Here is a 26646-nt window from a genome sequence, read left to right on the forward strand (position 1 = left end):
ACCTGATTGGGGACTGAGAGAAATGTTTCTGAAATCTGTGTCTTGAGTGATAAGACTGAAGCATTTTGTTTCCCCCTGTGTCCCTGCAGTGCCTCCAGAGGTGACCACGTGGGCAGAGCATAGAACTGCAGTGTGCCAGGCAGCTGCAGGGAAGCCGGCTGCACGGATCTCCTGGGCTCCAGAGGGAGCTTGTGACACCGCAGAGGAAACACATTTGGGCAATGGCACGGCCACCATCAAGAGTACATGCCGCTTGGCAGAAGACCATCTGTCTACTGTGAACTGTTCTATCTTCCATTTGACAGGCAACATGACCAGATCTATATCCATACAGCTACAGCTGAGTGAAAGTTAGTAAATTTTCTATTTCTGGGTTTTACTTTTCCATTCTTTCAGAGGAATAGTATTATGAAAAAAGGAGTATGGAAACAGTATTTTTAAAGATATTTTTCTATGGTTCAATGTATACTTTTCTCCTCCTCAAAATAAAGAGTTATACCTAGAATAATACAGACGTTTGTTGTAAAAATTCACATTTTAGAATGTGATTTGTTCTACTTTTAGTGTTAACTAAATATATTAGTAATAAATTGACTTGAATGGTATACTTATAAGTGAATAGTTATGACTTTAATTGAAGGATAATGAACAATACTTAGATTTTGTTTGAAATATATATTCACTTGCAAATTATTTTCAGGAGAGTGTTTAGTCTGGTTGAATTTTTCTCTGTGACTCCTTCCTTCAATGTCTTATAATCACATCTAAGATTTAGTTTGTCACTCTTTAGCTTCTCTACTTCCTACTCCCATATTATATTTATTATTATTATAATATAAAATATTATTATCAATATAACATGATTGAAGTTTATATTAATGTACACCTTTACTCAATTCCCAAAGGCAAGTACTTTCAAATCTTTAAGCTTTTTGCTAGTCTCCCTTTGGAACAAATAGCAGTGATAATGCATTTATTTTTTTAAATTTTTATTTATTTATTTTTTTCTTTTTGGGTCACACCCAGCGATGCTCAGGGGTTACTCCTGGCTTTGCACTCAGGAATTACTCCTGGCAGTGCTTGTGGGACCATATGGGATGCCGGGGATTGAACCCGGGTCAGCCGCGTACAAGGCAAACGCCCTACCCGCTGTGCTATCACTCTGGCCCCAATAATGCATTTATTATTACGATAAATTTAACTATCATATACTCATGTTCGCTTGTGTTAGACTTTTTGTCTTCTTCCCTTCCTTCATATTTCATCTACAGTAATATAGAATTTTATTGTTATATTAAGTAGCCAGTAGATTATTTGAACAGGTAAGATTTTGTTAAGGACTGAGTTAAGAAATAAACCTGTACTTTCCTCTTTCTTAAAGAGAAGTTTTATTTTAAATTTTAAAATTTCCTCAATAATTTACATATTGTGACTAAACTAAGAAAAAACTCTGAAAGCATTCTTAGTACTTTTCACATGGTTAAAATTGTTATAATAGCCATCATTTAAAAGAATATCACAGTGGGTAGGGTGTATGCCCTGCATGCGGCCAACCCGGGTTCGATTCTCAGCATCCCATATGGTCCCCCGAGCACTGCCAGGAGTAATTCCTGAGTGTATGAGCCAGGAGTAATTCCTGTGCATCGCTGGGTGTGGCCAAAAAAGCAAATAAATAAATAAATAATTTTTTAAACGACAGCCATTTAAGTTTCTCTTGCTCAAATTTTGGTATGGCCTATCTGTTCGCTAGACAGTATCTGCACAGCTCATGTCTTAATGTTCTCTTTCCTCCAGCATCTGTGTAACCTACTTATAGTCAGAGCCTTTTGTGTTTCCAATATTTGTTATTTTTAAATTACTTTCTCCCATGCATGCTTTTCTTATTTTTTACTTTTTTTAAAGCAGTAATTTTTTATTATTTGCAGTTCTGTTCTTATAGGCTGCTCAAGTACTTTAGAGAAAAACTCTCCATTCCTTTGTCTTGGGGACATTATTACTAAGTTGGGAACACAAAGAAGAGAGGAGAGAATGGAGGAAGGGATGGAGGAGAAAGGGGCTAGAGGTGAACTCAGACTTTCCTTTAATCTTCCTTCAGTGGGACACTTTATCTTCATCTCTAGTATGTCTAAATTCTCCAGTCTCAGTCCCCAAAATTTATCTTCTTAGGACTGTGCTTCCAATTTTCTGAGTGCTGGGAGGTTGGAGAAGGCTTGGCAGCCCACCTGTTATCAATACAGACTTTCAAAGAAATGTCTAACATTTAGCTGACTTTTTACCCCACACGTACCTCTTCTCTATATTTGATCATACCTTCCTGGGCTTTTTGGTCACTAAAGTTTTTACTTCTCTCATTCAAATGATTTACCATTTATTTATCTATTTATTCCTAAAATGAATCAAGAGCTTTTATCTACTCTTATCTTTTGTTGAGAATAAACTTAGACTAAGGAAAGGGGCTGCAGAGAGTGATATATGGGGCTTTCACCCCATCGGAAAGCAGGCATCCTTGAAGAGGTCTCTCAGAATTGGGGTCCTATAAACACTCTTATCTTTGCCATCTCTCTCAGAGAAGATTCCTTAGATACACCTACTTTAGAGACCCTCAGTCATGTATCTCTTGTGACTCCTTTGTCACAAAGATATTTGCCTTATTCTCATGTATCTTCTATGCCCACTCAGTCAAATATCTCTATTGCCCCATCTATCACAAAGATTTTGCAGACTTGTATTAGCTTAGTCTGGCTAGGTGAGCTTAGATAAAGATGTTTGTGAATGATTAACCTCGCTCCCCCTATGCTTGGTGGTTGAAGGCAATAAATAAGGAATGTGCTGGAGAATTGGGGCTCTCAGTCCACAAGGCTTTTTTCTCATACTTTTCTCTCTTGTGTCTGTCTTGTTTTCCTTAATCCTGAGAGATTATTCTGAGTCTGTTTTTTTTCCTCTGGCTGATTTTACTCAACATGATACTCTCCACATTGCAGCAAGTTGCATGACCATCTTTTCTAAAGGTTAAGGTTATATAGTATTCCATTGTGTATATGTGCCATAGTTTCTTTATCCAGGCATCTGCTTGTGGGTTGTTTCCATATTTTGGCTATTGTATATAGTGTTGTATGGAACAAAGAAGTGCAGAAGTCTTTTCTGACTTATGCTTTTGTACCCTTGGGAGTATATTTCCAGGAGTAGTATTGCTGGGTCATATGGAAACTCAATTCCTAGATTTTTGAGAAATGTCCATAATGTCTTCCAAAATGGTTAGATTACTTGACATTTCCACCAGTGGTAAATGAGGGTTCCTCTTTCCCCACATCCTCACCAACACTGCTTATTATTTTTCTTTTCAATGAATGCCAATCTCTGTGGTATGAGGTGATACCTTGTTTTGATTCACATTTCCCTGATGATTAGTGATATAGAACATTTTAAACATGCTTTTGGCCCATTTGTATTTCTTCTTTGAAGAAGTTCCTGTTTATATGTTCTCCCCAATTTTGATAGGGTTGATTTTTTTTATTTTTTGGTGGAGTTCTGAGGGTTTTATTTATCTTGGATATTAGCTCTTTGTTGGGTGAGTGGTGAGCAAATAATTTCTCCTTGTCTGTGTACTATCTTTGTATTCTGGTCATCAAGATGAATCTTAAGTCTCTGCTAGTTTACTTTCTGTGAAAGAGAGGGCATTCTTTTGAAAAAGGGCTACAAAGCATTCTTTTAATCTATAAAATTATACTTTTTTCCAAACTAAAAATATCAAGAAAATAAAAGTTTAAAACAAGGAATCAAAACTGGAGCAATAGTACAGTGGGTAGAACGTTTGTCTCACACATGACCAATCCTGGGTTTGTTCCCTGGCATTCCATATGGTCCCCTGAGAACCGCCAGGAGTAATTCCTCAGAGCAAAGCCCAGTAGTTAGCCCTGAGCATTGCCGGGTGGGACCCCAAAAAAGCCAAAAAATAAGTAAACATGCTATTTATTTATTTATTTATTTAATTTATTTTATTGAATCACCATGTGGAAAGTCACAAAGCTTTCAGGCTTAAGTCTCAGTTATACAATGCTTGAACACCCATCCCTTCACCAGTGCACATATTCCACCACCAAGAACCACAGAAAACCTCCCCTCCACCCTCAGCCCCCTCCCCGCCTGTGTAGCTGATACATTTCACTTTACTTTCTCTTTACTTTGATTACATACAATATTTCAACAAAAAACTCACTATTATTGTTTGGAATTCCCCCCGCCCCAAAGTCGAACCTGCTGGAAAAGAAGCATTTGATAATTTGTTTTCCACTGCTGAGAATACAGAGATATGAGGTCGTGAGGCCACAATAGCGGCCGTGATATTTTGGATTTTGGTATTTTAGTATTTTAGTAACTAAGCCCAGAGAAATTTCTGCCAGAAGTTGCATCATTGCAAGCTCGTACCTCTCTGCTACTTTATAATTCCGTATATGAGTGCAATCTTTCCATGTATGTCTCTTTCTTTCTGACTCATTTCACTCAACATGATACTTTCCATGTTGATCCACTTATATGCAAATTTCATGATTGCATCTTTTCTAACAGCTGCATAGTATTCCATTGTGTAGATGTACCAAAGTTTCTTTAACCAGTTATCTGTTTTTGGGCACTCCAGTTTTTTCCAGATTGTGGCTATTGTAAACAGTGTGGCAATGAACATAGAAATGCAAATGTCATTTCTATTATACCTTTTTGCCTCTCTGGGATATGTTCCCAGGAGTGGTATTGCTGGATCAAATGGGAGCTCAATTTCTAATTTTTTGAGAATTGTTCATACTGTTTTCCAAAAGGGCTGAACCAGTCGGCATTCCCACCAGCAGTGAAGAAGAGTCCCTTTCTCCTCACATCCGCGCCAATACCAGTTGCTTTTGTTTTTTTGGATACGGGCCAGTCTCTGTGTAAAACACGCTATTTATTTATTTTTAATAATTTATTTATTTTTAATTAGTGCATCACCATGAGGGTACAGTTACAGATTTATACACTTTTGTGCTCATGTTTCCCCCATACAAAGTTTGAGAATCCATCCCTTCACCAGTGCCCATTCTCTACCACCAGTAAACCCAGCATCTCTCCCACCCTCCCCAGTCCCGTCTCCCCCCACCCCACACTGCCACTATGGCAGGGTATTCCCTTTTGATCTCTCTCTCTGATTAGGAAAACACACTATTTAAAAATAAATAAAAATAAAACAAGAAATCTATTAAAAATAATGTTTTAAAAAATTGAAGTGAAGGGTCTTGAGGCTGGCAAGTTCAGCCTCTGCAAGATACTCTGGACAGTATCTTCCCTCCTTAACGATATTCACAAAATCTGGAAGCACAGAACTGATAGTTCCTTTATTGTCTTTTTTTTGTTAGATTCAAATTTATATTGCTGAACAGTTAGTAAATGATTTGAAGTGACTGCAATGCATTAATAAAAATTTCAATGTTAATGAAAAAACATTGTTTAAAATATCAAGACAATTTATAATAATAAAATATCATTGCTTTTAAACTACTTTCCTAATAAATCCTTGTTTATTTCTGAATAATAGAGAGGAGAAAAATCATGCTATTATTGGAACAGATTTACATTTTCCACATCTCCTATGACAAGTCACTGTTAAAGAATTCTCTAACAAATTTCTGACTTAAGATGTTATCTGCTGGGGATCCTGAAAATCTGAGTTCTTAAAGAAATTTTATTATAAAAGTTATTTGAACTGATAATAGATCGGTGTTTAAAATAAAACCACAAAATTAAATTCACATATTGAAGAAATATCTGAATTATTACATCTATGTACTGTTTTATGTTCAGTTCACAAAGTTGGGTAGAAAGTAGGGAGAATTCACTCACATATATAAAACCCTTGTCCCAATACATGCATAGTTTTTCTGTTTCTATATATCTACTATATTACACAGGATAAAATATGTATCATATATCAGGCTTTTTTTTTTTTTTTGCTTTTTGCATCACATCCGGCAATGCACAGGGGTTACTCCTGGCTCATGTACTCAGGAATTACTCCTGGCAGTGCTCTAGAGGACCATAAGGGATGCTGGGAATTGAACCCTGGTTGACCACATGCAAGACAAATGTCCTACCCACAGTGCTATCGCTCCAGCCCCCCATTAGGCTTTTTTTGGGTTAACCATCAGTTTTGACAAATATATAAATGGCATATATTTGCCATTATAGTATCACATAGAGTAGTTGTACTACGCTAAATCACTCACTGATAACTCCTTCCATTCGAACCTTTATCAAAGAAACCTCTAATATTTTATTGTATTCACAGTTTAGCCTTTTACAGTGTTATGTGGTTGTAATAATAAAGTATGTAAGTCTTTTGGATTGACTTTGTTTACTCTGTAAGATACATCTTTCACTTAAATATACAAATAAGCTTCTTTAATGTATTTTTGGTACAGAATAACATTCTATTGTGTGTATATATTTCTGTTGAACCATATATTTTGTCTATATTTGCAGCGGAAAACTCAATGCAAACAATTTTATCTTGTTCCATTTCCCTAATTCTTATCGTCTTGACCATCATGGGATCCATTTTGTTTCTGAAAAACTATCACTGCAGGTATTGATTGATTTTTGTTCTTTTTCAGCTTTATTGAACTAGAAATGGGTTAGAAACATGTAACTGATTAATTGGATTAAATTAGGATGTTAATATCAGTTCTTCCATATTCATGAAACTGATTTTTTAAGTGTTAGATGTGGGCTACTCTGAATAATAAGAGAATAGTAGTAGAATATTAGTAAGAATTGGCATGTAAGTTGAGTGATTGCCATGTAAGGCATGATGTTGGGAAAGACATAGAATGTAAATTTTCTATGTTGAGAAAGAGGTACAATGATTCATTTTCTATACTGAAGAGGAGCTGTCACTCATAATCTATTATATTTAGCTTCTCTTGAATAATTTTACTTCATTCCCAAAGATCACAGATATCTTATTTAGGTTTATTATCTAGACATAGTGTTCTCTGCTGGGTTTTGGTGGTACATTTTTTGATTCATTGTGGCATCAATTAAAATAAACTCCGTTTGTAATTGGAATTCTATGTTTTTTATTTTCAATATGAATATACTTCCTACATTCACTTTCATTTATTTTAAAATTTTCAGAAAATGTAAATTCAAAGAAAGAGAAGATTCTTTAGTTATGGAGGTAAGATAAAGTTTAAAAAGGTATTTCTAAACTTTTAAACACTGTTGTCTGAAATTATATATAATTAATAACTTGTAATATTAGCACTTTAGTTGAAAAGGGAAAGGTCTAATTTTACTATGCAAATGTTCAGTTATACTTAATTTGTTAAATATCTACCAAGTCATATTTATACAACACCCACATTCATATTTAATTTCATGAATTTTGCTCTACAAAACAAGTAATGTTTGTTTCATTTGGATTATAATTTTGATAAATATAGAATAGGTTTCTATTTCTAATCATTTTAAAACTTAAAATTGAAGTTTAGATAGAAAGTTTACAATAGTTTTAATGCTTATAGTTTTGTTGTCACACCTCAACATCACCAAAGTAGTCAGTGTTCTTCATCAGTGTGTCCTACTATTACTTCTCATCTGCCTCTACATTCTCCCCCATCTTCTCTTGTACTATTTGATAATCTCAATCAAAATCAATAATTTGTCACCATTCTATATTGTCTATTTCCTTATTTTTTATCTGTTTACCACAGATGAATGATCATCTGGTATTTGTCATTCCCTCCACCTAATTTTTCTTTTCTTTTTTTTTAACTTGAATCACCATGAGATACATCTATACAATGGAATAGTATGTAATTAGGAAAAATGATGTCGTGAAATTTGCTTGTAAGTGGATGGACATGGACAGTATCATGCTAGGTGAAATGAGTCAGAAAGAGAGGGACAGACATAGAATGACTGCACTCATTTGTGGAATTTAAAATAATATGAGACTTACTGGTGCTCGCTCATGTAAATCGATAAGCAATGGGATGACAGTGATGCAGTGATACAGAATATGAGATTAGCATCCAATAACTAATATTTTTAATGTAATACTTTCTAGTTCCATCCATTTAATGTAATACTTTCAGTAAACTGCAAGATTTCATCTTTTGTTATAGTTGCATAGTACTCAATTGTGTATATATAATAACAGATTCTTCTTTTTTTTAAAATTGAATCACAGTTATAAAAGTTTTTTATGATTGGGTTTCAGTCATATAATGTTATAACACCTGTCCCTTCACCAGAGTGGATTTCCTACCATCCATGTCCCCAGTGCCCACCTTTCCCCCCTCTTCTTCTACAGCAAGCACACTTTTTTCTCTCCCCTTCCCCCTCTCTTCTCCACCTTCCTCTTTCTTTCCTGTTGGGCATTATGGTTTGCAATACAGATACTGAAAGATTATCATGTATACCCCATTACCTGCTTTAAACATTCAGTTCTTGTACAGAGTTATTGTTTCTAACTATTATTGTCATATGGGTCCCTTCTCTATCCTAAATGCCCTTCGCCCCCCACACACAGTTGTGATAATCTTCCACCCTTTGACCAGTCCTCTAGGCTCTTGTTTTTCCTGGCTTGGATATTAGTTCATACTATATCTGACTCATTTCTCTCAGCATGATACTTTCCATATCCATCTACTTACAAGCAAATTTCATGACCTAATTTTCCCTAGCAGCCACATAGTATTCCACTGTGTAGATGTATCATAGTTTCTTTATCCAGTAATCTGTTCTCAGGCACTAGGGGTTTTTCAGATTTGGGCTATTGTGAATAATGCTGCAATGAACGTAGAAGTGCAGATGGTGTTTCTGTTGTGTGTTATTGGGCCCCAGTGTATATTCCCAGCATAGGTATTATTGTGTCATATGGAAGCTCAATTTCTAGTTTTTTGAGGAATGCCCACATTTTTTTCCTAAAAAGGCTGAGCTAGTTGGCATTCCTATCAACAATGACCGAGAGTCCCTTTCTCCCTGCATCCACACCAGCACTAGTTATTCTTATTCTTTTTGATGTGTACCAGTCTCTGTGTTGTGAGATGATATCTAATTGTTGTTTTGATTTGCATCTCCCTGATGATTAGTGTTATAGAGCTAATGTGACTTTTGGCCTTTGGTATTTCTTCTTGAGGAAGTTTCTTTTCAATTATTTGCCACATTTGATGGGGTTGACTTTTATTTTTTCATGTAAAGTTCTACCAGTGTCTTATATATCTTAGATATTAACTTTATATCAAATGGGGTATTGAGTAAATAATTTTTCCCATTGCATGGACTTTCTCTCTATCATGGTCATTGTTTCTTTTGAGATGCAGAAGCCTCTTAGTTTAATGTAGTCCCATTTGTTTATATTTGCTTCCACTTGTCTGGTCAATGGTGTTTCATCTTTGAAGAAGCCTTTAGTTTCACTGTCATGGTGGCATTTTTCTCCATGTACCTTATGGAGTCAGGTCTACTATTGAGGTCTCTAATCCATTTTAATATGACTTTTGTTATGATGTTAGAGAAGTCTGAATTTGATTTTTTGTTTGTTTGTTTTTACATGTAACTGCCCAAGTTTCCGAGTGCCACTTATTGAAGAGGCTTTCCTTTCTCCACTTCATATTTATTGCTCCTTTATCAAAGATTAAATGATCATATATTTGAGGATCTGTGTCAGGATATTCAACTCTATACATTGATTTGCAGGTCTGTCACTATTCCATTACCATGCTGTTTTAATTACTACTGCTTTGTAGTACAGTAAGAAGTTGGGGAAGGTGATGTATCCCATCTTCTTTCCCAGGATTTCTTTAACTACTTGTGGGAGTTTATTGTTCTATATTAATTTCAGGAGTGTTTGATATATTTCTTTGAAAAATGTCATTGGTAACCTTAGAGGGTTACCATGGGGTTATACATTAAATCTGTATAGTGCTCTGGAGTGTATTGCCATTTTGACAATGTCAGTTCTTGAAATCCACGAGCAGGGGATGTGTCTTCATTTCCTTGTGTCTTCTTTTATTTCTTTAAGTAATGTTTTGTAGTGTTATCTGTATTGATAATTTACCTCTTTAGTTAAGCTGATTTCTAGGTACTTGATTTTCTGAGGAAGAATTTTGAACAGGATTTTTAAAAAATCTTCCTTCTCTTTTATTATTTGTATATAGGAAAGCCATGGACTTTGGGGTATTGATTTTGTTTTTGTTTTTTTTTATTATTATTATTTTTTAATTTATTTATTTTTAATTAGAGAATCACCGTGAGGGTACAGTTACAGATTTATACACTTTTGTGCTTATACTTCCCTCATACAAAGTTCGGGAACCCATCCCTTCACCAGTGCCCATTCTCCACCACGCGTAAACTCAGCGGCCCTCCCACCCTCCCCAATCCCATCTCCCCCCCACCCCACCCTGCCACTGTGGCAGGGCATTCCCTTCTGTTCTCTCTAATTAGCTGTTGTGGTTTGCAATAAAGGTGTTGAGTGGCCGCTGTGCTCAGTCTCTAGCCCTCATTCAGCCCGCAACTCCCTTCCCCCACATGGCCTTCGACTACAATGTAGTTGGTGATCGCTTTTCTGAGTTGCCCTTTCCCCGGAACGTGAGGCCAGCCTCGAAGCCATGGGGTCAACCTCCTGGTACTTATTTCTACAGTTCTTGGGTGTTAGTCTCCCACTCTGTTATTCTATATACCATAGATGAGTGCAATCTTTCTATGTCTGTCTCTCTCTTTCTGACTCATTTCACTCAGCATGAAACTTTTCATGCCCATCCACTTAACTACAAAATTCTTGACCTCCTTTTTTTAACAGCTGCATAGTATTCCATTGTATAGATGTACCAAAGTTTTCTTAACCAGTCATCCGTTCTGGGGCATTCGGGTTTTTTCCAGATTCTGGCTATTGTAAACAGTGCTGCGATGAACATACATGTGCAGATGTTGTTTCGATTGTACTTTTTTGCCTCTCTGGGATATATTCCCAGCAGTGGTATTGCTGGGTCAAATGGGAATTCAATATCTAATTTTTTGAGAGTCGTCCAAATTGTTTTCCAGAAGGGCTGAACCAGTCGGCATTCCCACCAGCAGTGAAGAAGGGTCCCTTTCTCCCCACATCCTCTCCAACAGCGGTTGCCTTTGTTCTTTTGGATGTGTGCTAGTCTCTGTGGTGTGAGGTGGTATCTCATGGTTGTTTTGATCTGCATCTCTCTGATGATTAGTGATGCAGAGCACTTTTTCATGTGCCTTTTGGCCATTCGTATTTCTTCCTTGGTAAAGTTTCTGTTCATTTCTTCGCCCCATTTTTTGATGGGGTTGGATGTTTTCTTCTTGTAGAGTTCAACCAGTGCTTTATATACCATTGATATCAACCCCTTATCTGATGGGTATTGTGTAAATATCCTTTCCCATTCTGTGGATAGTCTTTGTATTCTGGTCACTGTATCTCTTGCGGTGCAGAAGCTTTTTAGCTTAATGTAGTCCCATTTGTTGATCTCTGTTTTTACTAGATTGCTTAGTTCCGTGTCACCTTTGAAGATACCTTTATCTTCAATATCGTGGAGGGTTTCGCCGACCTTGTCTTCAATGTACCTTATGGTTTGTGGTCTAATGTTGAGGTCTTTAATCCATTTTGATCTGACTTTTGTGCATGGTGTCAGGTCAAGGTCTAAACCCATTTTTTTGCATGTGGTTGTCCAGTTGTGCCAGCACCATTTGTTAAAGAGGCTTTCCTTGCTCCACTTCACATCTCTTGCTCCCTTATCAAAGATTAGATGATCATACATTTGGGGTTGTGTGTAGGGATATTCCACCCTGTTCCATTGGTCTACGGCTCTGCCTTTGTTCCAGTACCATGCTGTTTTAATTGTTACTGCTTTGTAGTAAAGTTTGAGGTTGGGGATGGTGATGCCTCCCATCATCTTTTTCCCAAGAATTGTTTTAGCTATCCTTGGACGTTTGTTATTCCATATGAATTTTAGGATTGCTTGATCCATTTCTTTGAAGAGTGTCATGGGTATATTTATAGGGATCGCATTGAATCTGTATAATGCTTTAGGGAGTATTGCCATTTTGACAACATTGATTCTCCCTATCCACGAGCAGGGTATATGTTTCCATTTCCTCATGTCCTCTTTGATTTCATGGAGTAGCGTTTTGTAGTTTTCTTTGTAAAGGTCTTTTACTTCCTTGGTTAAGCTGATTCCGAGGTACTTGATTTTCTGGGGCACGATTGTGAATGGGATTGCTTTTTTCATGTCCCTTTCCTCTGCCTCATTGTTTGCATATATGAAGGCCATGGATTTTTGGGTATTGATTTTGTAGCCTGCAACTTTACTGTATAAGTCTATTGTTTCTAAGAGTTTCTTAGTAGAGGTTTTAGGCTTCTCTAGATATAGTATCATGTCGTCTTCAAATAGTGAGAGTTTGATTTCTTCCTTTCCTATCTGGATGCCCTTAATCTCTTTTTCTTGTCTAATAGCTATCGCAAGTACTTCCAGTACTATATTGAAGAGGAGTGGTGAGAGTGGGCATCCTTGTCTTGTGCCTGATCTCAGAGGAAAGGCCCTTAGTTTTTCCCCGTTGAGGATAATGCTTGCCATAGGCTTGTGATAGATGGCTTCGACTATCTTGAGGAAAGTTCCTCCAAACCCCATTTTGGCGAGGGTTTTCATCATGAAAGGATGTTGGATCTTGTCAAATGCTTTCTCTGCATCTATTGATATGATCATATGGTTTTTATCTTTACTTTTGTTGATATGCTGGATTATGTTGATTGATTTCCGAATGTTAAACCATCCTGCATCCCTGGGATGAATCCCACTTGGTCGTGATGTATGATCTTTTTGATGAGTTGTTGGATCCTATTTGCTAGTATTTTGTTGAGGATCTTCGCATCGGTGTTCATCAGGGAAATTGGTCTGTAATTTTCTTTCTTAGTGGTGTCTTTGTTTGCTTTTGGTATTAGGGAGATATGTGCTTCATAGAAACTGTTTGGGAGAGTTCCTGTTTTTTCAATTTCCTGGAAAAGTTTGAGGAAAACAGGCAATAGGTCTTCTTTAAATGTTTGGAAGAATTCGCCAGTGAAACCATCTGGGCCTGGGCTTTTGTTTTTGGGGAGGTTTTTGATTACAGTTTCAATTTCCTTAACATTGATGGGTCTATTCAGGTATTCCAGGTCTTCTTTCTTCAGTGTTGGGAGATTGTAGGAATCAAGGAATCCATCCATTTCTTTTAGGTTCTCCTTTTTTGTGGCGTAAAGACCTTCAAAGTAGTCTCTAATGATCTTTTGAATCTCACTGGTTTCTGTTATGATGTCCCCCTTTTCATTTCTCTTAAAGCTGATAGAAAAATATGAGTGCCTGTTTGAAAAATATGTGTAGTTTCTATAATGATGACTGACTATAAAATTTTTATTTCAACTGAGTTCTTTTATAGGATGAAATGCAGCCTTATGCCAGCTACACAGAAAAGAACAATCCTCTGTATGATACTACAAACAGAACAAAGATGTCCCAGGTTTAACAAAGTAAAGCTAATGAAAAGGCTCTTCACATTTAATAAGTCACTGGAGTTTAACAAGAACAAATGGATCAAAATACAACGCAATTACTGTTTAAATTTTCTTATTGTTTGAAAGGACCTAATTTAGAAATACCATTTCAAAGATTCTCTGAAATAAGAGACATTCTGGAGCATCTATATTAATATCCTCATACAATTGAAATATTTGGATCATTATTGTTACTAACTAGTTCTCTGAAGATCTGATATTATGAGGAAAGCACATATAAAGATAAAATATTAAAATTGTTCAGGACATTATATAATAAAAAACAAGTTTTCTCAAAAAAGCACAGAATATTTTGTCATCAACAACTTTTATGTATTCTTCCAGAAAATTTTATGCGCATGTGATATATTTATATGCCCATGTTATTTGTATGCACTTGTGTGTTTATTTACACATACATATCTCTGTCTATACACAAATGTGAATATACTATAATGAAGTTTTATACTTATATAAAGATAATATTATACCTTGAATAGCTTACATATCAAAACAATCAGAGCTACCTCATTTTTTATGGCTAAAAACATAAAATTATACTGTATGGCTATGTCATAATTTTATTAAGCATAATGCAAACAATAGACATTTAGATTGTTTTTATTTTTATTTCTTTTGCTGTTATAAATAATACCACTTTATAGCACATAGAATGCTTTTTGTGTATTTTTCCTTTAATATTTGTTTCATTATAAATGTAGGATAATTTCCTTGAGTCAAATTGCCATGTCCAAGAGTTTTTGTGCATTTTAATTATTAAGTGATATGTGAAACTATCAATCTATACTTCCTCTAATAATGTTCAACTGTGTTTTTTCTTTACTATTATTTTAATATCTGCAAGAGTATCACTTCTGTTTGTAATCCACCAGCTCACTAATATAAAATAAACTTGTTCTATTTAACAAAACATGATTTTTTACTTTCCTGTCAAACTTATGTCTGTGATAGAAGAGATATATTAGATATTAGAATTAGATATTAGATATTAGAATTAGATAGACTCAGACTACTTTTTAATAGTTTGCTGTGCTAAATTTGAAACGTGCATTTTATGGTGTTCATTTTATGATTATGAATCAAAAATGTTAATTGTCTATGAAGTTCAACTAAATATACATTATGAATGACATATCCTTAAAATATGGTGTTATGTTCTGATAATGGTGATGGGATTACACAGCCCTCTTCATTTTTCTGTGAGCTAAAATTTTAAAAATGTGTTAATACTACATAAATATGATGAATTTATGGGTAATGTGCATTAATAATCTTTCAATACTATGATAAGCATTTTATATTTAAAAAATATGGTGGCTAAAGCTGCTTCTTTGCCATAGCAGGAAAAACTTGAAAACTTTTCTTGTTATAAACGGAAACAAATTCTGTTCATTCTTCATTTATGCTATTTAGAACATTTAAGACAGCTATTTTATCTTATTAATATGCTTAGTTTATTTTTTCTTATTGATATGCTGAGTTACACTGTGTTTACTCTTAACAGAAAATTTGATTTTATTTCGTACGTTTAACATAATGACATTAGATGAGTGACTATTCAGATTTTGACACAGTTTTCCTTCAACTCTCCAATACATTGGATTTCCCCATACTAGGATGAGACTCAAACAGTTTCTTAACAGTTCAGTTAAATATGTTTGCAAGACTGGAGAGATAGTACAGTGAGTAGGATGCTTGCCTTGCACAAAGCCGACCTGGGTTTGATCCGCAGCACTCTATACTGTCCATTGAACCCTGTAGGAGTGAACTGTGAGTATAGAGCCAGGAGTAAGCCCTGAGCACTGCTGAATGTGGCCCTAAATCCAAACAAATATACAAACAAAAATATGTTCCCCATCAAGTACTAACCAGGCCTGTCCTGCTTAGCTGGGGAGATTACTCAATGGGCTGAGCACATGATCTACATACAGGAGGCCTGGGTTTTATCCCTGGCACCTTACAGGCTCCTGAGACTACCACGTGACCCCAACTATGGATCCCAAACATGCCATACGGCTGAGCAGCATTGAATGTATTACCAGAATCTCTCTCCCTCTCTCTTGCCTTCTCTCTTACACAAACGCAGACACACATACACACTTGTTTAACTATTAATGAAAGATAAAAAGCAAAAGACAAAAAATTTCTTAACTTGAATTTAGCCATCAAATTTATTTAAGTGTTTAAAATTTAAAAAAATTGTCTATAAATGCTCAAAATTATTTATAAATGCTAATTTGTAATTTAATAAAATATATAAAAATTTCCCACTACAGAGGTGGTAATTGTGTTCAAATATCATGTTAATGTGGTCAAATAAAAATTATATAGATTTTCAAGATCCACTTTAGGCATGCTAATTCAGAATAATCTAAAGTTTGCTAAATTTCGTTCTATCTGAAATAAAAGGCTGAGATGGAATTCTGTGGGAAAGAGGTCATGCTTGTAAAATATTGAAGAATCAGTAAGAATGGAATGACTTAAGGCCACGGTGCAATCAGTCTTACCTGAATAAAACATGCTAAGGCAGAGAAAAAAAGGAAGCAGGATAGAATAAAAATACAGATTGTCAAAATCTTAGTCAAGCCAATGAAAGGCCTGTCCCTCTCGAAGAGCCCGGCAAGCTATTGAGAGTATCCCACCCGCATGGCAGAGCCTGGCAAGCTACCTGTGGCATATTCGATATGCCATAAAACAGTAACAAGTCTCACAATGGAGACGTTACTGGTGCCTACTCGAGCAAATCGATGAACAATGGGATGACAGTGACAGTGACAGTGATTTTTATTGGGTTTGGTATTGGGCCATACCCAGTAGTAATTGGGACTTACTCCTCATTCTATGCTGGAGGGCTCTGGCTGTGCTTGGGGGGACCATATGTGGTGTTGAGGATGGAACTGTGGTCAACTGTATACAAGGCAAACACCTTGCCCTCTCTATCATTTCTCTAGCCCCCAGTTAATTTATTTTTAAATTGTAGTTCAGGTAACATGGTTACAATAATTTTAACATTTATAAGTTTTCTAGCTCAGTGGGTAGGGCCTTGCCTGTGGCTGACCTGTGTTTGATTCCTCCACCCATCTCGGAGAGCCCGGCAAGCTACTAAGAGTATCCTGCCCCCACAACAGAGCCTGGAAAGCTACCCATGGCATATTCGATATGTCAAAAAAGTAACAACGAGTCTCACAATGAAGACGTTACTGGTGCCCGCTCGAGCAAATTGATGAGCAACAGGATGACAATGATACAGTGATACAAGTTTTCACACAAATTTACTATACCTTTGCCACCACCAAGGTGTTAAGACCCTCCATAACTGTTCTTGTGTCATTTCTATTCTGCTTCTTCATTCCCATCGCAACCTTTCTTCCCACTGCTTGATAACCTTAGCTTTGTAGTTCAGACCAGGGTTTGGAAGACACCACTTTCAGTTACAAAAGCAACATATGCTTATGCAAAAATACCTTTGCAGGATATAGATAGGAATAAAAACACTACCCTGATTCACCACTAAAGATGATTTGTAATTTATATCTCCCCCCAGTACTTTTCATTCACTTCTTGATTATATAATATGTGGCATTTGCCTGTTCTTTAGGAACATAGCTTTCAAAGTAGAAACTTTAAGAAATAAACTCTGTTGCTCTTTTTTTTTTCTTTTTTTTCCTTTTTGGGTCACACCCTGTGATGCATTCAGGAATTATTCCTGGCAGTGCTTGGGGGACCATATGGGATGCTGGGAATGGAACCCGGGTCGGCTGTGTGCAAGGCAAACACCCTACCCGCTGTACTATCTCTCTAGCCCCAATTCTGTTGCTCTTTCATCACTATTTTTAAATGAAATTATTTTGTTATCTCTTAAATGTATTTATGTTAGACTTTACCCTTACAATTTTCTTGCCCTACTTTTGTGGAGGCCATTGACAAAGACAACTATGTTGCTAAATCTAATGCTTAATTCTCAGCCTTAATTTAATAGTGACCCATAAAGCATCACACAATCACACAGCCTTTCATTTGATTCTACTTCAATGATTGTTCCTACTTAGCCTCAATTGATTTTCCACTCTTTCTTAATATTTTAATTTTGAAATACTCCACGCTCATCACCCTTATTAAAACCTTGGTTGTTTGTCCAGTTTCATAGTTTTAATAGTGGTTATATGTTTATAAATTACATATCACTATTGCCAGACTTACTAATAATGTATCTTTGAGTACTTGACATATTCACTATGATATCTAACAGACATCTCAAATTTACCACATTCCAATTGAACTCTTTTCTTTTTAAACAAACTTTATACCAACTCTTTTTCCTTTATATTGATATTAACTCCATTCTTTCAGCTTCTTAGACTAAGTCCCTGAGATCATCTTTAAATATTTTCATTGTGCCCTAATCCACAGACAATCTTTTGGTAGCCATGCCAAAGAATTTCATAATACATCCAGATTGCTACCTGGTTTTTGTTTTTTGGTGTGTTCAAACTCCACAGTTTTTACGAGTTTCTTTTAGTGGTGCTCAAGGGTTTCTCCTTGTGGTGTTCAGGGGGTCACGGGGAGCCAGGTTTGACCCCCCAAACATCAAATATACTGAGCCCTTGAACTATTTTTTCTACACCCTTACTTTTCCCCAAGCCCTCTACAACTATTATCCTGGGTTGTACCACCACCAGGCCCTGACACATTTATTGCTTTTTTTCTTTAATTTTTATTTTATTGAATCACCGTGAAAAAAGTTACAAAGCTTTCAGGTTCAAGTCTCAGTCATATAATGATCAAACCCCCATCCCTTCACCAGTGCACACGTTCCACGTTCCACCACCAAGAACCCCAATATACCTCTTTCCCCCACACCCCCCACACTTGAGTGGTTAATGATCTTCACTTTATTCTCTCTATACTTTGAATACATTCAGTATTTCAACAGAGAACTCACTATTATTATTGAAATTTTCCCCCAACAGTCAAACCTGCTGAAAAGGCATCATTTGATAATTTATTTTCCATTACTGAGAATGAAGATTCTATGAGCTCTCGCTGCCACGCAGTTTTGGATTTCTGATATTGTAGCTCAGTTCACAATCTAGATGCGTTTCTATAAGAAGCCGCTGGGTGCCAAAATGGATTAGTAGCCCTCCCAGATCATAGTCTTTAAGGAGCAGAGGGGTCATTTCGTGCATGGCTGCTCCGGATCTCATCTGGGCAGCCCTTTATTGCTTTTGACTGAACTGGCTTTCCTCATCCTGTAAAATCTGTTTTATTTATTTATTTTTAAATTTTTTTTATTGAGCCACCATGAGATACAGTTACAAAGCTTTCATGTTTGATATTCAGCTATACAATGATCACCCATCCCTCCACCAGTGCAAACTTTCCACCCCCGGTATTCCCATTATCCCCTGCCATTCCCCACATCCCAGTCCTTACTGTGCCTCTATGACAGACAATTGCTCAGATTCTCTCTCTCTACTTTTGGGCATGATATTTTGCTCAAATTTTCCCACCATTCAAGCCTGCCTTTGAAGGAAAGATGCTAGATAATTTATTTTCCATTGCTCACTTTGCATATCATGAAAGGTTGTGTGGCTGTATAAGCGACCTTGTGTTTCTGAGATTCTAAATTATAAATGGTTCAGTTCCTGAGATATCTCTGTAGGAAGCTATTCCAATGTGGTTTGGAGAAGTAGTCCTGACACCTCTATACCGGAGCCTTGTTTGTAGAAGCTCATGGTTGCTGGGATTCCATCTGAGAAGTCAGGGAGACTGCACCTGCTCCATCTGGGGTGTTCCGGTGATATCAGCTCAGTATAGGGCCCGGAGAATTCTTCGGTGTTGTGGTGCCCACCAGAACTCTTTAATGCTGTGTGCAGCAAGATGGCTCCGGGGGCGTGAAATCTGTTTTAGTAGAGCAGCCTAAGTCATTCTGTTAAAACATAGGTAGATCATGTCATTCCTCTTAAAACACTCTGGAATCTCTCCATTGGACTGTGAGTAAGAGTCCAAGAATTCACAGTGCTCCCATAATGATTTGTCCATTCCCCTGTTGTCATCTCTCTGAACTCAAACCACTCTCCCCATTGTTTAATCTGTTCTGATCCGTTCTAGACCTTTTTGTTTGTTTGTTTTCTCAGATTTGGAAGCCCTATTCTAAGATATTTGGACTTTCTCCAGTAATCTCTCCATTTAAGTTTCTCTCCACTTTCAAGCATTTGTTCAATGTCATCTAATCTCACTGCTCTGTTCAAGACTGCTGCCAATTCCTAAACCCTCATCTTGATATCCTCCTTATTTTACTATTTTTTCTTTTAGTTCTTTCATCATATCAGTGTTCCTTGTCATGTTCTTACTTTAAACATACTATTTTAGGAAATTCCAAATGTAGTCGGATGATTTGTTTAAAAATTATTTATAGGAATAAGATGGCAATAGAGGAGCTTCCTTTTTGCTCCACACAGGAGTAATGATTACACTGGAAGCACCTAGACACTGAGAGCTTCCCGCTGGGACGAGACTTTCCCAAGTTTCTCAGAGACTAATGCAGACTGCAGTGAAGAAAAACCTTAAGAAAGTAGGTGGAGGGGGCTGGAGCGATAGCACAGTGGGTAGGGCGTTTGCCTTATACGTGGCCGACCTGGGTTTGATCCCCAGCATCCCATATGGTCCCCTGAGCACTGCCAGAAGTAATTCCTGAGTGTAGGGCCAGGAGTAACCCCTGTGCATCGCCAGGTGTGACCCAAAAAGAAAAAAGAAAAAAAAAAGAAAGTAGGTGGAGAGAGACACATGCAAACTGCAGTCTGGGGTGGGAGACACACACAGCAGGACATCTGGCTCTCCAGAAACCCTAAGAGGGGCAGAGCAGAAGCAGCATGGGTGTCCATGGCCTTGAGTTAGAAGAAGCTGATGTGAAGCAGCTATAGTCCCCAGCAAGGAAGGAGAGAAAGCATTCAGATGAAACTCCCCGTTTCATCCTTTGAATGGTTACTGATCTCATAAAGACACTGATTTCAGACAGATTTCTGAATTTTAGATGTGGGTCCCCAAAGAGGGACATATAGATAGAGACGCTTTGCCCCAGCACATTCTCAACAGTGGCTGGATAGCTACACATCTTCCCGCCTCTCTGCTTACAGAGCAAAGGCAAGTACAATTCCAAATAACTACTAAAGCTGGCAAGGTCCCAAATAAAATCAACCTAAATTAATATAGTCCAAGCTACCGAGAGCATTCCGCCTGCATGGCAGAATCTGGCAAGCTACCCATGGTGTATTTGACATGCCAAAAATAGTAACAAGAAGTCTCACAATGGAGACATTTTTACTGGTGCCCATTCGAGCAAATTGATGAACAATGGGACAACAGTTGTATAGTGCAGTGCTAATCAAACATAGTGCCATCTTATAGAAAAGTTAAATTATTTAACTCTCTAAATAAAGTGCTCCATGTTTATTTAAAAATATTAAAGTAGCGGTATGGGTAGTCCAAAAAATATAAAAGATAGCAATATGAAACTTCAAGTGAGTGTGACATCACAATAAAAGAACAACTTTCCAGTATTTAGCTTTAAAAATGTGAAAGAGGGACTGGAGCCATAGCACAATGAGTAGGGCATTTGTCTTTTATGTGGCCAATTCCCAGCATCCTGTATGGTCCCCCGAGCACCGCCAGGAGTAATTCCTGAGTGCAGAGCCAAGAATAACCCCTGAGCATCACCAGGTGTGACCCAAAAAGAAAAAAAAAAAACCAAAAAACAAAAACAAAAAAACAAACCAAAACACTGTGAAAGATTATTTTTCCTTAATAGAAAGTTTAAAATTGCTATTGTAAAAACAAAAGTCAGAAGAAAGTTCAAAACTTCTGACAGTGATACAAAAGTTCTGACAGTTCAAATGGTTTGGGCACATACTTTGCGTGCTGGAGGCTGGGGTTTAACCACCAACATGCATGCTTTTCCGAGCAATGCTGGGAGAAAGCCCTCAGAACTCACTGGGGGAAAACTGACCACCACTGCTCTAAGCACCTATATGGTGAGGTCCAAAAATCAAAAAAAGAGAATAGTGATACAAAAGATCTCAGTGAATCTAATAAAAAATATACATCAAATATACTTAGAAAACCAGGAACAACCACTGAGCATTGCTGTGTGTGGTCCAAAATCTAAAAAAATTTTAAAAGTGAAAAGAAATGAAATATCTTGAAATAAAACCAACCCCCAAAATGAAAGACATATACAAAGAAAACTATCAATATTAATGAGAGAAATGGAAGACAGAGAGAAATCCTCATGAACTGGAATAATTTTGTTTTGTTTATTTTTGGAGATCACACCTGACAATGCTCAGGGCTTGTACCTGTGTCTTTAGCCAGGAAGTGCTCAGGGGATCATATGGGATACCAAGTATATGGATGCTGGGCCTTGGACCCAGGTTTGCTGCATGCAAGGCAAACGTCTTACCCACTATACTATCTCTCTGCCCCCTCGGTGAATTGGAATAATTAACATAATTAAAATTAACATCATTTTGTCATTGAAATAGCATAACTAAAATTAAAACAAAATATCATTCCACTAAGAAATAGAACAGAAATAAAAATATTATTTATAACCACAGAAGTCCTAGTATAGCAAAAATATTTCTGAGAAAAAAGAAAATAGAGATAGCAGGCTCCCCAACTTCAAACTATATTGCATAGTGAGAGTAATTTAAGTTGAATGATACTGGCATTAAAAACAGGTAAACTTATGATTGTAGGAAAAAAAACCCACACATATATGGACAACTAATTTATGACAAAGGAACTAAAAATCTGTAGTGAGGCAAGGAAAGTCTCCCATTTTTTGAAACTAGAGAGCCACATAATTAAGGACAAAACTAGATTACTACTTAGCACCATACAAAAAATAATAAAAAATTTATTAAAGACTTGAATATAAGAAACCAATACATACAAAGACAAAACAGGTGATAAGCTCTGTGATATCAAGCTTAAAGATATGTTTGGAAATTTGATTTTAACTGCAAAGGAAACAAAAAAATCAACAAAAGGGACTATATCAGGCTAAAAATTAAAATTGCATCAAAATAAATTGGAGAAGATATTTGCATATCCTAAATCTGGTAATGGATTCCTAGGACAAATATAGAAAGACTTAATAGGATCCAACAGTAAAAAGAGACAAGCAACCCAATAGAAAAAATGGATAGATCTAGACACTATTTCAAGTAAGACATTCAGATGGCCAATAATCACATAAAAACATCATAATTGCCACTTTTTTACTAAAGAAGTGTGTATTGGAAAAACAATGAGAAATTGCCCCATATCTATGGGCACAGTCATTATTTTAAAGGTAAGAAGCAAAATTTGGAAAGGATGTAAGGAAAAAGGAACTCATGCACTGTTAGAAGTAATGTAAATTTGTGTAGACGTTACAGAAAGCAATACAGAGATCCTTGAAAAAATTTCTAAGTGTTATTATTATTATTTTTTGTATGAAGTTTATTGGGCTGGAGCGATAGCACAGTGGGTAGTGCGTTTGCCTTGCACAGGGCCAACCCAGATTCGGTTCCTCTGTCCCTCCCAGAAAGCCCGGCAAGCTACGAGAGTATCCCGCCTACACAGCAGAGCCTGGCAAGCTACCTGTGGCTTATTTGATATGCCAAAAACAGTAACAACAAGTCTCTCTCTCTCTCTCTCTCTCTCTCTCTCTCTCTCTCTCCTTTTGGGCATTATAGTTTGTAGTACAGATACTGAGAGGCCATTATTTTTGGTTCAGCACATATCTCCCATCCAGAACAATCCATTCCAACCATCATTGCCACAACAGTCCCTTCTCTATCCTAACTGCCCTCTCCCCCTCTCCCCCAGCCCTTGAGACAGTCTTCCAAGTGTGGACCAATCCTCCTGGCCCTTTTTTCTACTGTCTTTGGTTGTTAGTCTCATACTATGTTTCTTTTTTATATATATTCCACAAATAAGTGAAATCATTCTATGTTTGTCTCTTTCTTTTTCACTTATTTCACTCATCATGATACTCTCCATGTTCTTCCTTTTTTTTTTCTAACCGCCATACAGTACTCCATCCTGAGATGTACCAAAGTTTCTTTAACCAGTCATCTGTTCTAGGGCACTCGGGTTGTTTCCAGATTCTGGCTATGTGAACAGTGCTGCAATGAACATACAAGTGCAGATGTCATTTCTGCTGTTTTTTTTTTGTATCCCAGGCTTATATTTCCATAAGTGGAATTACTAGGTCATAGTAATTCCATAGTAATTCCACTTATATCCCCATAAGTAGAATTACTAGGTCTATTCCACTTATGGGGATATAAGTGGAATTACTAGGTCATATAGAAGCTCAATTTCTAGATTTTTGAGAAATGCCCGTATTGTTTTCCAAAAAAGGCTGGACAAGTCGGCATTCCCACCAACAGTAAACGAGAGTCCTCTTCTCCCCACATAGGTGCCTGCACTGGTTGTTCTTATTCTTTATGATGTGTGCCAGACTCTGTGGTGTGAGATGATATCTTGTTGTTTTGATTTACATCTAACTGATGATTAGTGATGTAGAGCATTTTTTCATGTCTTTTGGCCATTTGTATTTCTTATTTGAGTTATTAATATAACTTTAAAAAAATTATTTATTCATTTATTTTTAATTAATTATTTTTTTAAGTTAGTGAGTCACCGTGAGGGTACAGTTACAGATTTACACATTTTAATGCTTGTGTTTCCCCCATACAATGTTCAAGAACCCATCCCTCCACCAGTGTCCATTCTCCACCACCAATGAACCCAGTGTCCCTCCCACTCTCCAATCCCATAACTTTTAAAAAATTCTGTGCTAATATATTTTGGAATTTATAGGGAATATGCAAGGCTTATATCTGAAAATTTCCCTCCCTTCATACTTTATATAGACACCGTGGCTTGCAAACTTATTCATGATGATTTGTTATAGACATTCAATATTACAACACCAATCCTACCATCATTCTCACTCTCCCTCTACCATTGTTTCCAATTTTCCCAAACACTCCTCAAGCTTGTCCCCAAAATACTTTATTTTGCATTACTTGTTATCAATAAATTGCTAACAGAATGATCAAAAATATCTCCTTAGAAGATAATTAGTGTAAATGGTTTTATCTCACCACAGAGACATTGAGTCCTTGGATAAAGGATTACTAAAACATATAGGTTAAACCTGCTGTGTTATGTTTTTTCAGTTGAGACTGGTTGTCGTCTATGTTACATCCTATCCAATCTGGTGTGTCACTACTAGTTTATCAGTTTGTAGAGTTTGGAGATATCCAGAACTTTTAACAGTGTGGAAGCTTTGGGTTTTATACATTACTTCTGAGGTTTTTGGAAGTACAGAGAGGTGGGGGGATGTAGCCCATCCTGACTCAGAGAAAGCCTGGAGATTTCAATTACAAAGACCTGCATACCTGAATTTTTAGCAGATTACTTTCTGGGTGAGGTTTGAGTCCTTCAAAAAATTTCAAATAGAAATTTCATATGATCCAATTCTTGCACTTCTGGGTTCTCAGTAAAACAATTATAAAAACATGAATCCAAAGAAAGATTTTATAAGTGATCTCTGTATTGTGTATATGTAAACATAAACATACCTACATTCATACAGAGAAAGAGAAGAAATGAATAATGATTAGTTCACTTATGTTATGAAATCCTTAATTTTATCTTTGCGATTCCAATTTATTTATTTAGTTTATTAATAAAAAGATTTATAGCTACTTACATAAAGAATAAATTTCTTTCAAGTATTGTCTAAGGCAAAATAATGAAGATGTCAATCTCTACAGATGTTCTTTGTTAATCTCATAAACTGTGAGAATGTGAGAAAACCATAGATTTGAGAGACTTGAATTTATCTTGCTTGACTATGCATTTGGACTGGACCGATAGCACACTGGGTAGGGCATTTGCCTTGCACGAGGCCAACCTGGGTTCGATTCCTCCGTCCCTCTTAGAAAACCCAGCAAGCTACTGAGAGTATCTCACCTGCATGGCAGAGCCTGGCAAATTACCGTGGTGTATTCGGTATGCCAAAAACAGTAACAAGTCTCACAATGGAGATGTTACTGGTGCCCACTCGAGCAAATCGATGAACAACGGGACAACAGTGCTACAGTGCTACTATGCATTTGACTCTGGACTTAACACGTTAGTAGAAACTTGTGTCCAGTTGATGCCTTTGTGATTATTTATCTGTGTTCACCTCTGGATGATATAGCATAGCCATGAATAATGTCTGCTGGATATGATGAATAAAGCACAAAGTGTAGTCGACATCTTTGAGGAGTGAGTACTCTATTTTGTTAACTTGTTTAACTTAGTTGATTGACTTCCATTTTAATTGTATTAGTTTTATCATTTGTTGGTTTTAGGATCACACCTGACAGTGCTTGGAGCTAGTCCTAGCCCAGTAACAGGGGTCACTCTTCTCAGGTACCTATGAGATTCTTCGGATTGAACCCACAGTACATGGCCCAGAGTTTTGAACCATCTCTGTGACCCAGGTTAAGTTTAGAGTCACCACATTTTGTTAGGTACCATTTAAATTCTCCTCCCACCTTTTTTGTTTTTTGCTTTTTTTTGGGTCACACCCGGCGATGAACAGGGGTTACTCCTAGCTCTGCACTCAGAAATCACCCCTAGCGGTGCTCAGGGTACCATATGGGATGCTGGGATTCAAACCTGGGTTGGCCGCGTGCAAGGCAAACCCCTACCCGCTGTGCTATTCCTCCAGCCCCCACCTTTTTTTTCTTACTAACAACTGTAGAGCAAAAAATTATGGTGAAGGCTTTTTGTCTCATATGCATTTTTTCAGGTTTATAAGGGCACTTTGGTGAGGAAAAAGACATATCCAAAGAAAGAAGTTATTTTCTTTAGTCGCTAACATTTTTTAGGTTTTCTCTTCAAGCCCATGTACTCCCTTGAACACGTATCTTGCTTACTTACCCCTAAGTTTTTTTTGCTGGCCTCTTTTCACTCTGGAGAAGCCTGTATTTTCTCTTGAACACATAGTA

The 26646-nt window shown here is 36.8% G+C and overlaps 1 protein-coding gene across 1 annotated transcript in view; it reads left to right on the forward strand.

The window, feature by feature from the left end:
* The window catches only part of CD200R1 (CD200 receptor 1), a 53779-nt gene extending 40243 nt beyond the window's left edge, over positions 1-13536 (forward strand). The window contains exons 5-8 of the mRNA XM_055124509.1: positions 90-350; positions 6505-6607; positions 7159-7201; positions 13450-13536. Coding sequence (XP_054980484.1) covers positions 90-350; positions 6505-6607; positions 7159-7201; positions 13450-13536 — 494 coding nt within the window. The remainder of the gene's footprint in view (positions 1-89; positions 351-6504; positions 6608-7158; positions 7202-13449) is intronic.
* The last annotated feature ends 13110 nt before the right edge of the window (positions 13537-26646 follow it).

This window comes from Sorex araneus, chromosome 2, assembly GCF_027595985.1.
Source record: "Sorex araneus isolate mSorAra2 chromosome 2, mSorAra2.pri, whole genome shotgun sequence".
NCBI classification, from domain to species: Eukaryota; Metazoa; Chordata; class Mammalia; order Eulipotyphla; family Soricidae; genus Sorex; species Sorex araneus.